Below are 12,459 nucleotides of genomic sequence, written 5' to 3'. Positions count from 1 at the left end.
GAAGCTCTCACTGCACTACACAGTCACCTCTGTCCCAGGGTCCTAAACCCCCAGCATCCTTTGCTCTGGGTCCCCCTGGCATGCAGCACAGGAGCCAAGGCAGCAGGGAGATAATAAATAAAGCCACCCACTTACGGGAACCAGTTTCCAGTACCACCTGGTGGGACACTGAAGCAGAGGAAGGAGAGAGGCCAGAGGGAGGAGAGGAAAGAGATGCAGAAAAAGACAGCTCGGTCACATACCACACCTCGACTGTATTCAGCACAGGCAACCAAAGAGGCCGTTGAGCTGGGACAGGGGCACTGAGCCCACCGGGCATGGAAACAGGATTGCCCCTCATCTACTCCCAACTGTTCAATATTCCAGCCCAGCAGAGCCAGCCAGCCCCACTGAACAGCTTGGGGGAAAAATAAATGGTCAGCATTTGCCCGGCAGTCAAGTGGGCCACCCACAGGGCAAGACAAGAAGCTAGCCCACTCAGAGAGACCACAGGCTTCACAGGTGGGGAGAGAGAGAGACACCCCTTCCCAAGAGGTGGAGGGGGGCAGGCGGAAGCAAACTCTATCCTCTAAGGCAATAGGGAGGGAAAGGGGCAGCTTGTAAATATAACAAAGCCAGTGTGGGAAAAGCTCTTTTGATGAACGCAGCAGTGCCCCTAACGGATGCCACCCCCAAGTTAAGCCAGCATCTGAAGACCAGTCTCGCCACCCCTCCCCTGCTTCACTCAGGAGGGGAGCCATAGCAGCAAAGCACCCACACCTTGGGACCGCTACTGGAAGCTGAGGTCTGGCCATCAGTTCCAGGGGCAGAGCGCTGAGAGGACTCCTGTTCCGCAGTCTGTTGTATCTTGCGAATTATCTGCAGGAGGCAACAAGGCGTCATTTGCAAACATGCAGCACAAACATCAGGCCAGCTGCAGCTTCCTTCCCTCCTCATCCCCTTTTCTATTTTTTCTGGTCCAAAACTGAATAAAGAAATGGGCCCTTGTGGGTTTTGCTTATTTTATTTCATCTACATTTTTCCATCATTTTTCTCATGAGGACACATTCAGAGAATATTTTTGTATTGTGAAAATGAAAAGCCCCCTTGAGCTGAACAGCAGTCTTCTACCGCTATTCATCCTCCTGCTCTCATCTTTCACAATCTGAGCCTTCTTCAACTGCCCGGCTGGCTGGGGTAAAGGGGACAATAACTCTAGTCTCACAAATCTAGACAGGATTAGATGGGGAAGTTGATCTAAGCAATCCAACCACACTTAACCCAGCATTGTGTTTCACACGTCACTTAGGCTAAGGAGGCAGACTTCAAATATGGACTTAGCTGAAGCTCACTGGGTTTGTCTGGCCTCTCACATGGATTGGTGTGTGCGTAAAGTGGGATATTCCTATGCATAAGCTCCTTGGAAGTAGTTCAGAGAGATAACATGTAAATGAATTCATATTTAGTACCATATCTATCCAGTGCAGGAGTTTCTGGTCCCAGGAGGTGGCTGCTGGATCAATGCCCAATGCAGCACTTAATGAACTGGTGGCTTCCAATGCAAAGGCTGTCATCAGAGAGTCGATTAATGCCAGGTGCGCCCCCTATAAGTCAAGCAGGGAAAAAATAAGAGAAAATGGAATCAGAAAAGCTACAGTGGTCAAAAAGGCACCCCTGCCTCACAAATGGGAGTCACACATGTGCTTGACACTATCTTCCAGAGTATGAAATGACACAAGAAGGGAGAACTATCTGGCTAGTACCAACACTGGGGTAGGTAGAAGCAAGCTTGATCTCCCCTTATCACACTGATCTTGCACAACTCAACTGAATGGAAATACGGAGCAGGAATAGCCTCCACATTTTTCATCACTCAATAGAAAATAATTTGGAAATTTTCAGAATATAATTCAACAACACATTTACATCTTTGACCCTTATTTCTTTTCCAAACACCCTATTTACAACTATAAAAATAGTAAACCAAAACGGTGTCAGTGTAGAGCAGATCCAAAACACAGACTCTCTCACTTTCTTTCAACAACAAAGGTCGAAACCCAGTCTTCGCCATACATCCTCTGGTACATCCAATATACTTCAAAAATAATCCTATGTTGACTTATTCATCTTAAAGTCATATGGTATTAATTTAACTTTATGCATATCACCCAAAACTATCTGCATACAATCTTCCAACTGTAAATAAAAATTAACTCTGAGATAAGGAACTTCAAAAACCATTTTGAAGTTTAATGATAAAAACAGTTTAGGAACTTCAGAGGTAGCTGACACATCAGGCAAAAATTGCAAAAGACCAAAATCTTACCAAAAGTATGGTAACATCACAATTCTCTCCATTTGATTTGAAGAAGTTAATTTCCACCTTAATCCAGTCTCTGCCCACAGCTACATTAGCTGTTTTAAGATTTTAATGCTGTTAAGAGAAACCTGAGACTATTAGATATGCTACCTGCCAATCCTCCAGAGTCTTGAATGCAAACTCTCTCAGCTCAACAAAATACCAGATCCAAGAACTGCTAATCCAAAAGTAACAAATCCTTAAAGCCACAGGAAAACACAATGACCAATAATCCAATTGCCAAAGGCATTCTGGTAAGGGAAAAGGGAAAAAGTGAAAGAATGGTCATCGTTGGCAGGATAATTCCCAGATTTTTATTTGCTGCTCACCATGGCTCTACAGTGAACAACCAGTACAACATTTCTCAAATGCTGTAGCTCCTGCCATAAAAACATCCACTACAAGATCTACATGATGGGAAGGAAGAAGAGGAAAAAATAATTTGCTACCACCTGACCTAGCAGCATGGAATTAACAAATGGGAACTTCTCCAAGTAAAGCATTTACTCAAGGAATGTAATCACTTACAGCAACTTCTGCTTGTTCAATTTCTCTCATCTTCAGTTTTCCAAAATTACGTTTGTTCCCCATTACCAATGGATTGAAGACCTGATTGCACTAGCTACTGACAAGCAGATTGCCTATAGATGTAGACTTTGCATGGACAAACATAACGAAACATGGGACTCATTTCTACAAAATACAGTAGGTTAAAAAAGCATGTCATATAAATGTATTAGAATATATACATACTTGAATATTTGCATTAAATAAGTATATATAGAATTGTAATTGTTTACTGCTATAATGACATATTAACATGTTTTTTCTTTGTTTTTCACTTTTTGGGGAAAGCACTTTCTATGTGTGTTTTTTCTTTCTTCTTCTCAATAATAAATAAATAAAAACGTTTGTTCCCCGTTACTGCATCAGTTGGCAATTTTTAAAAAATGTCTATGAAGATTTTAAATTTGAACTGTACTGTGGAATTTAAAACAAGGCAATTATCAACTATAATTACATTTCCAATTCACACAGAGGTTCAGAAAGTGCAAATTAGGTAAGCTTAAATTAAAATTTGAACTGAGCTAATTTCTCAGCCACCCCTCATTGTTGAATTAAAGAGGAAAGCTAGAGACTCAATAAATTGCATTTACTTAAAGCAGTGTTGTCCAAACCTGGCCACTTTAAGATGAGTGGACTTCAACTCCCAGAATTCCCCAGCCAGCATGCACCACTGGAGAATTTTCTACCAGCTGCAATATGATAACAAGAACCAAAATAGCAGGGACCAGGTTCACCCCATGTTCACATAGTAGATCAGCTTAAACTAGCAATAGAAATAGATGACAATGCTCTTTTTGCTCATACCAAACCTACTGCTACCCACCAAAAAAAAGCTTCCTACATATAGGGAAAGACTAGGCTGAACTCTTCTTTCTGCAAACCTTGTTTAAAAAAAAAACTTTAAAAATAAGGAATGAGGACTGTTTTAAAAGTGGGAAGTATTTTACTACTTTATTCTCCTGATTGTGGTGTATCTGACTAACAGTTTTGTTCAAAGTACATTGGGAAGTAAATCCATATTTGTAGCTGGTGTGACTTCATCCCATAACCCAGGTCCTAGGACACAAGCTAAGGATCAAAATGGGGGAGTTGAAGGGGACTCTGAACAAGGTCTTACATATATATATGTACAATTTGGTACAATTTCATATATATATGTACAATATATATGTACAATACATGTACATATGTATGTACAATATATATGTACAATACAATTACATATATATATGTACAATATGGTACAATTTCATCTTCCAGAGTTCTAGGCTTCGTTAAGAAAGTTTTTTGGAAGGAGAATAAAGGGGTTTCTGCAGGGAATGAGGAAAGCAACTGTTAGCAATTACAGTTACCATAAAATCTCCACAGATTCCTACTATGCCTACTGAATATTGATTTATTTTGTGTACTGAACAAGGAAATGGAAGATATGGGTGTGTTAACCCTTAAATAATTTCTTTGGGAAGTGAGAAGATGCCAAGAAAGAGTCAGAGTAGTTGAGAAAGATGGGGAAGAAAAGCCTGATGGGGAGAGGAGAACTGGGGTAAGAAGAAGGGGAAGGACACCATGGGGCAGATGGGACATTGGGTTTCTTATACACGGTATAGAACAAAGCTTCAAATTTTGCATACATGAAAACAGATGAGTATTATGTAAACATTTTCCCAAATCAACATGTTTAGAATACAACTCCTCTCTCTGAGGAACACAGATCTGTACAATGAAATCCAGTGCATATTTCTTCATTATTACCTGTGTTTCAGACCACAGCCCCAGCCACTGAATCTGGGAACTTAAGAAATATAAAGCCTATCAACACAAGTTCACTAGGAGTAAGGGAACAGTACCAAAGGGTGATCTCTCTGTTGATTAAAGCCCCCCCAAAACATGAAGTTATCCTGGATGCTAAGGCTTAGAACTGAAAATTGTACCATAGTAAGAGTGTATTTATGCATATACAAAACAGTATTTGGGTGACACCTAGGCAAACTTTGACACGGCTTGCCTGTTTTTTTAAGTTTGCCTTTGGGTAAAATAGGTTTCACGTTATACCTTTTTCCTTCTTTTCCAATTTTTCATCCAGGAGAACAGAGTCCTATAACCAATCGTTGCAGTGTACTTCAGCATACCCTTTTCCAGGATACTACATTCTATCTTCCTTACTCCAATCTCAGCTTTTCATCATGTCTTACTACTACAGTTTGACAGCAAAACATTCCTTGCCTACTGATTAAACCCAGTTCTCACAGAACTGGACTTTCTTTTCTTTTTTTTTTTAAGTTCTTGCCTAGGGCTTTTTATCAGAAGCAAGACCCAATTTGTAGAGTGGGATTTTCATTTATGGGAATATGCAAGAGAAGATTGTGAGTCAAAGACTGGATCTAACTGGCTCCACTTATGATGACTCCATTGACAATCACATGATGAGGTGATGGCCTCAAACTTGGATGGTTCTGAAAAGATATTTGATAAATTAATGAAAAACAAGTCAAACAAGGCAACCATTACCTGCTGTGGGCTACAGGTTCCTAGGAAAATAAGCAGAGAATACTATCCATTCATGTCCAGCTTATGGATTTCAGGGGCCTACGGCTGGGAACACTGGATTAAAAAGGCCTTTGGCTTTTATGTTTTAATACACTAGAGTGTGTGGGTTTAGTAGATGCCTGGGAGCAACTAGATCCTAGAAGCCAGAACTTTGCAATCTTTTCTGAGCCAAAAAAAAAAAAAAGGCACTTGAACTTTGAGTTGTATGCTAATGACAACACTCTAAAAAGGGGTAGAACCAGAACAAAGTTGGTAAGACAAGGAGAAAAATGCAATTTCCTAGTCCTTCATAACATCTCCCATATATAACATTAAAAATTATATGTAGGAGCAACTTCTGATAGGGCTCTGAGGGCTGTTGCAAAAGTATCTGCAGGGCCACAATGTGGCCCTGAGGCTGCAGCTTATGCATCTTGTCCATTTATACCACTTAGGCTTTCCTAAAATGTTATACACTACAGCAAAGAGAACTTCAGCAACAACAACAAAAGTCACTAGGCAGTTAATAAACCCTGGGAGAGAGTTAATTGGAAGGAGGAAGAAAGCAGAAAAGGAACACCTTAAGCCTGAAGGAAAACCCTGAAAACAAGTTCTCTTTTTCTTCATGGCAAAGCTGTTTTTAACAAACCTAAGGAGATTGGATGCAAGATAACCAGTTACTCTTCCTCTGCTTCAAAGGTTTGGCCTCTCCCCCACATGGAAAGAGGCACAAAACCTAGCCCAAGCCAAGCTGTACAAACCTGAATAAACGATAAGGCAGGATAAATGCATAAAAATTGCATCATACAAGCCAGGGGAGTAGAATAATGGCCATTCTCAACTCTCAAGTGACATCCACTTGCCCATATTTTTTGCTGGCAATGAGCCAACGTGATTCCCTTCAAAGAGCAGCTGATTCACAGCTTTGTTTTCCCATCTTTGGAGCTGATTCCAGAATCATAAGGCATACAAGCCTCCCTGCAGCAGCCACATGATCCTGGAAAAAGATACAGCTGCATTAATGAGTAACCAATTTGTATTGGTACGCTTTTGCTTTCCACAGCACTTATTCAGATTTAAATCCAAAGCACTGTGCAGCTCTAATTTAAATTTTCTTGAAGCAAAAGGGTTGGAGAGAGAGAACTTTCCCAAGATTCCACCAGAATTAAGACTCACCATCATTTCTCCATCCTTCAACCTTCTTCCACTGATAGCATATTTCACAACAGATAGCAGCTCCCATCCCTCCTTCCAGTCTTGATAAAGTCCCAAAGCAAAATCAGTATCAATCTGCGAGATCAGCTCAGTGCTAACCAATCCTACAGGGCACCTGCTGATAGAACCTCAACAGTTGGAGTTCTCCTTATCTCCTCCACGTACTGAGCACCAGCCAGAAGAATTATAATTGCTGGCACGTGGAGGCAGAGAGCAGACATTCCCATTCCCAAAAATATTAGTAAGTTTATGTGGGTGTGCTGTTTAATTCAAACATCCTAGCGTTGACTAGAAAACTTGAGAAGCCACTCTTCTGGTGACACTTTGTCATCACTCATCGGGCCAAAGAAGGGAATTTTAGCAATCTACAGGGCTTCCAGCTTTTTCAGAAACAAGTCCTGAACATTTTGTAACTTTTATGGATGCCTTGCATAGTTGTTGTCTTCTACATACCTGCTTTCTTTTCTTTTCCTTTTGTAAAAAACAAACCCTTTTGTCTATATATATTACTAGAAAGGAAAGGGAAGAGGGAGAATTTGCAGCAGCCTGATAATATAGGTGCTTTGATAGAAAAGATATAGGGTTGACTTTTCCTTCACTCCTAATATGGGCAGCAGTAGAGGAAAAAAAAGACATTTATTCCCTCTTGTATTTTCTCTATACATTCCAGCCATGATGGGAATTGCCAGCATGCTGCCCATGTTAAACAAAACCTGAATTCTCATCTATTTTCTTATTAAACAGAGGTGTTTGATTTCTCCTTCCTACATGAGGATGTACACATCTATCAACTCCAGCCATCAAAACTGTGGCATATCATTATCCATCTTAGCCCTTAGGCATATCAGCCTTTGAAACATGGTGGCTGCAGGGAGCTGGAGCAGGATCTTCAATCCCAACAGGTAATTTAAGCCCTGGGAAAAAAAGAATTACCTCTGGAGTGGCTTTAGCCACACCTCAACCTTCCCCACCCAGAGAGAGGAGGGAAGGGATTCCCACGGGGTGGCTGAGGTCTAAGCTTGTAAAGGCCCCACCCTGAAGCTGAGGCGCCACATGGAATGCTCCTGGTATTAAGCAGAGAGGTAAAAACAGCAAGGAGGGAGATTTGGGGATCAGCCTGGCACCCTCAGGGCCTTTATCTAGTCCCTTGTCCAGGATGCTGCTGGGAGGTTTCATGCCTACAGGAGGAGGAAGAGTTCATTCAAAACGTTTCTTCTCCATTCTTAGGGACACTCTCACAGATGAACTTTTCCCAACCTGGTGCCCTCCAGATACTGGCTGCAACTGATGGGAGCTTTAATCCTACAGGCTACAGGGCATCTATCAGACTGCCTTTGGAAGGGGTTCTTACACAAATCCATCTCCTCCAAGATATACTGCATGCATGACTAGGGTTCCTTTTACAGAAGCTCTATTTGGGAGCCATTCTCATCAATATCACAGATAAGGCTTAAATGCCCAGATATTATGTCACACCTGTATAGGTCAATCATATTCCAAATTTAAGGTACGCATTTAATAAAAAGTGCAGCTTCTTTCCTAACAGTGATGTGGTGGCGAGCAGAGGAGAGATAGAATTAAGCAAGATAAAAGTTGGCTAATCCAGATTTCTCAGCTCCTGCCCCTAGATAACCCAAGAGATCACAGTAAATTAGCAGAATTAAGCCTTCAAGGAATTCTGAGGCGGTACTACCACACTTCAATTCTCTGTTACCAGCTTCAGCTAAAGATTTGGAGAACCACTCATTCATTTTTCCCACTGCACAATTTGAACAAAAGACAGTTTCCCCTCCTGCAGCACCAGATCAAAGTTGCCTCTAGGAACGTAGCCACCCACTTGCCTCCAGACTTACCAACTTGATTGGTTTGTGGTGCAGATCAGCTTCCTTAACAGGCTTCTCTTGAAAGGTGGGCACCAAGCCACGATGGGCCAAAAGTTGCAGCAAGGCAGCATTATCCTTCGGGGGAAGGGCGCTGTCAGGGCCAGAAGGCAAGGCCTGGCACCAGGCGCGGCAGTAAATATCAGAAGACAGCAACAGGCGGATGAGAGGAGGCTTCATATGCTCCTGTTCATACTGGTCTGTATAAAAGGGCTCACGCAGTTCGGCAGGGATGTGCTCTGTAAGAGGGAAGCAAACAGTCACGCTGCACGTATCTCTCTATAATGCAGTTTCCACGTCCAGTTAAGACTCTAATGGAGTCTTGAATGCTCCATTAGCTTTGGCTCCTGCCTTAGCCCCAGCTCAGTGAGCTGCAATCAGAGATGAGAGCATTGGATCCGGGCACAGAATACCCAGGTTCAAATCCCTCTGAAACATAACAGGTTGCCAGGGCAGGTTATCAGCTCAGTCTAACTTCCTTCCACAAAACTAAAATTTTCCTTTCTGAGGGCCCCCAGATGTGTTGGGCTGCAATTTCCATCCTTCCCCTGGCTAGGGATGATAAGAATGATAGTTTGATACATCTGTAAGGGATCAACAGGAAGCTTGCTATAAGAACAAAGGAGGTAAATAATACAGATTGCACCCTCCACTGGAGAATGAGCTAGATATGCATTGAAAAGTAACTTGCACCAGGAGAGGAAGGGCTGCTATTTTGTTCTCCAGGCCTTTCAGTGCCTACTTGTCCTTCATCTTCCACTGTCTCAACTGATTTGTCTCCTGGGTTACAGATAGCTAAAGCAAGATAGCTCTGCAGAAGGCTCATTCTGGCCTAACTGCATACAAGGAAAAGGAAACTGTGTAGCCTTCCAGCTGTAAAGCCCAGTGAGGATCTTTAATGGGCCTGGAAGTTGGTTTCTTTGCTCTTCTGAGCCAGGAGTGAATGGGAATCAGACAAAAAGCTGCGATACTGCTCAGTGCTGCACCTAGCACCCTCAGACCATGAATGAGGCCAGAGCAGCTACTTAGTAAACAGCAGTGCTTCCGAATTTATGTCTTCACATCCTGTACAGCTTGCATTCTCATAATACATGCTTCTAGGCCCACTTTCTCTATTCTTAAATATACTGTGAGTTTTGGATATATGGCTCAGATTCTATCCCTGGCATATTTTATTCCCTTACTATGTCCAGGAGGACATAATGATTTTGATAGAATGAGGAAGACATGGCTTCCTACCCACTAATACGGAGAATTTGACTCACATCCAAAAACTTATTTCTCCAATATAAACCCATAAAGAGATCAACAGCAATGTAGAAAGAAGGGAAGTTCCCAGGAAGGCAGGCATTGCCTCTCTTCCCAACTCTTTCTTTTTAAGAGGGATGCAACTTGCAGTTCTCTCAGTGTCAGGGATAAGAACAAACAATTCTGCTCCTCAGACTGGCAAACAAGAAATCACTAATCAACATCTTTTACAGGATGGATACAGCAAGGAAAAGAGTAATGTTAATTTGTCCAGGCACAACAAGGTTTCTGGTATACATAAAGATACATGGCCCAACATTCTAGATACAGGTGATTTGGCAACATCATGATTTGGAGTTGAGGAGTTTCCCCATCTTTCATTTTTATTTTCCTTGCAGAAGCTCTATCTGCAACAGCTTATCATTCTTACTTAGAATGATTTCCATATAGCAAGAAGAAAATAAAGCAGCAAGGAATAGCACATCAAGATAATTACTTAGGCAATCTACTCTTAGGACTATATGATCAATATTAGATGGGATGGGGACAGAAGGAAAAAACTGAGCCTTAAAAGGGCAATCTCACACAAATGTGGTTGACACACAAACACATCCCATCAAATAATAAATGCAGACAGTTAGAAGCAATCAGTGCTGTAGTATCACCTGGAACCCTTGATTATATCCCTGGTAGGATTTTCAGCAGCTACCCCAGGTACCCACCACAGATCAAGAAAGGTGACACAGCTATAGCTACAGTGAAATGGAAGTGTTTAGGAATGCTGTATCCAATTTCTAAGTACAAGTGAAGAAGGAGTCAGAACTTCAAATTTCACATTTAGCTTTGGGAAAGGGGTGGGTTTTCAAATAAGTCAGAAAGTAAACCAGAAAGTAGGCTCATGATTTCTTCTTCTTCTTTTGGGAATAGTGAAATTTCATTCCCCAGGATCTCTGGCACTCTTGACTGAGTATGGCAAAGCAACCAACATTTACTTTTCTCTAAAAAAAGAATGCTAGAGCTGACATTCACATGCTCTATTGGCCACTTCCTCAAGAGGCCACGAGACTCAGGATCTACGTGTCAGTAAATTGGCTGGGAGGGGCAGGACATTCCTGAGTAAGAGACTAGGGAAGGAGAACAGGTGGAACAGCTTCACCAGCTGATTCAGCATCACCTGATCAGAGCCACAACTGCAAACTTGGCTAAAAGCCCAGCTCCTTCTAGCTGATAGTGCAGAGCCCAAACAAGCAAATCTACCCTAGCCAGGAACTCATCACACCCCCTCCAAGACTGCAGGGCATCCAAAATTAGGAAGAACTTGCTTGGGGCAGGAGGCATAAATCCCCAGTCAGATATGCTTCAGTTTATCAGCACAGCAGCTCCTATATTTTCCTGAGTACAGCTTCAGTTTAGGAGGGGACCACACGTTGAAATATATAGGTAAAGGAAGTCATATCTTTGATGCAGCATGATAGAGGCCACATGCCAAAATGGACCTGACACTTTCTCCACTAAGATACTTTATCAGGCAAAGCCTCCACAGGGCAAGCATCAAGCTAACAACAGATAATTGACTACACAACTGCTATTTCACTATGCGGGCCAATCATTTCTCAGGACAAGCTTTGTGAAAAACTACAAGCTTAATTCTGGTCTAAAGTAGATTTCTGGACTGAGAACGTGCTCAGAGTCCTACCCCCTCTGCATTTGAGATTCACAACCCTTTCAGCAGTAAAGGTTATTTATTTAGGCATGCCCAACAAGAAAGCTTTCAGGATACTGCTGCCAAAGTCTTAAAACTCATAAACCAAGCCCCACTTGAGGTTGCACTAACACAAGTACACAAAAGACACCCATTTCCTTGAAGTCCAAGAAGTCCTAACATGATTCACATCCTGGAACTTGAAGTACAGCTGTCATTGATAGAGCAGATATCCTAATCTATTGAGTAGGTTTCAGTTTCTGTACAGCCTATTATCATTCAAGATGGGTCCCAGTTTGCCACAAGATGACAATTTTGTGATTGGCCACTCAGCTCATTCACAAGCACAAATAGCAAAGACTGTGAAGTAAGACCACTTTTAAATGGCTAAGTTCCAACGCAAATGTTTCTCAAAATTACCTTTGCCCTCCCAGTGACCCAGTGGAGGATTAGTCATAATGCCAAGTAGATTACAGCATGGTAGGCATGCCTATGGCCTGGTTCACATATAACCATCAGGCAGTTTGCTTTTTGCTCAGCTGATTGTAAATCCAACCATTATGTTTTAATGTGAGAGCCAAGCCACTATGGCTTGCTTAACAATTAATGACTGAAAGTCCTGACTTTGCAAATGTCCAATCAGAATAGATAAGAGAAGGCAGAAAACAAGTCTTCTCTCCTCCATTACACATATCTCTTTAGTACAGGTAGTCCTCAGCTTATGTCCATTTGTTCAGCAACTATTCAAAGTTATGACGGTGCTGAAAAAATGGGCATATGACCGATCCTCAAAGTTCCACCATCACAACAGCCCTGCGGTCATGTGCCCAGCTCATGATTACAACATTGCAGGGAGCTGGGGTCATGGTATTACCATTTGTGACCTTTCCTGCCAGCTTCCCACAAGCAAAGTCAACGGGGAAGTCATCAGGGAAGGTCTCAAGTCACTCCACTTTTTCTCCAGCCTACAGCATCACCATCCA

At 42.1% G+C, this 12,459-nt stretch overlaps 1 protein-coding gene across 5 annotated transcripts in view; it reads right to left on the bottom strand.

The window, feature by feature from the left end:
* CAMSAP3 (calmodulin regulated spectrin associated protein family member 3) overlaps window positions 1-12,459 on the bottom strand; it is a 44,468-nt gene that overhangs the window by 19,592 nt on the left and 12,417 nt on the right. For 3 of the 5 annotated variants that reach the window (XM_088133524.1, XM_088133523.1, XM_088133526.1), the window contains exons 2-5: window positions 8,500-8,765; window positions 1,449-1,583; window positions 760-858; window positions 136-168 (exon numbers count right to left, since the gene is read on the bottom strand). In XM_088133524.1, the coding sequence (XP_087989650.1) occupies window positions 136-168; window positions 760-858; window positions 1,449-1,583; window positions 8,500-8,765 (533 nt within the window). The remainder of the gene's footprint in view (window positions 1-135; window positions 169-759; window positions 859-1,448; window positions 1,584-8,499; window positions 8,766-12,459) is intronic. The other 2 variants (XM_088133525.1, XM_007426163.4) reach the window with 1 other exon arrangement.

This window comes from Python bivittatus, unplaced genomic scaffold (genome assembly GCF_059951505.1).
Source record: "Python bivittatus isolate LINGU-HERP-01145 unplaced genomic scaffold, Pbiv_v1 ctg000080_np1212, whole genome shotgun sequence".
NCBI classification, from domain to species: Eukaryota; Metazoa; Chordata; class Lepidosauria; order Squamata; family Pythonidae; genus Python; species Python bivittatus.
Note: the sequence above shows the minus strand (reverse complement) of the source record. Positions and strands in the feature narration are given on the sequence as shown.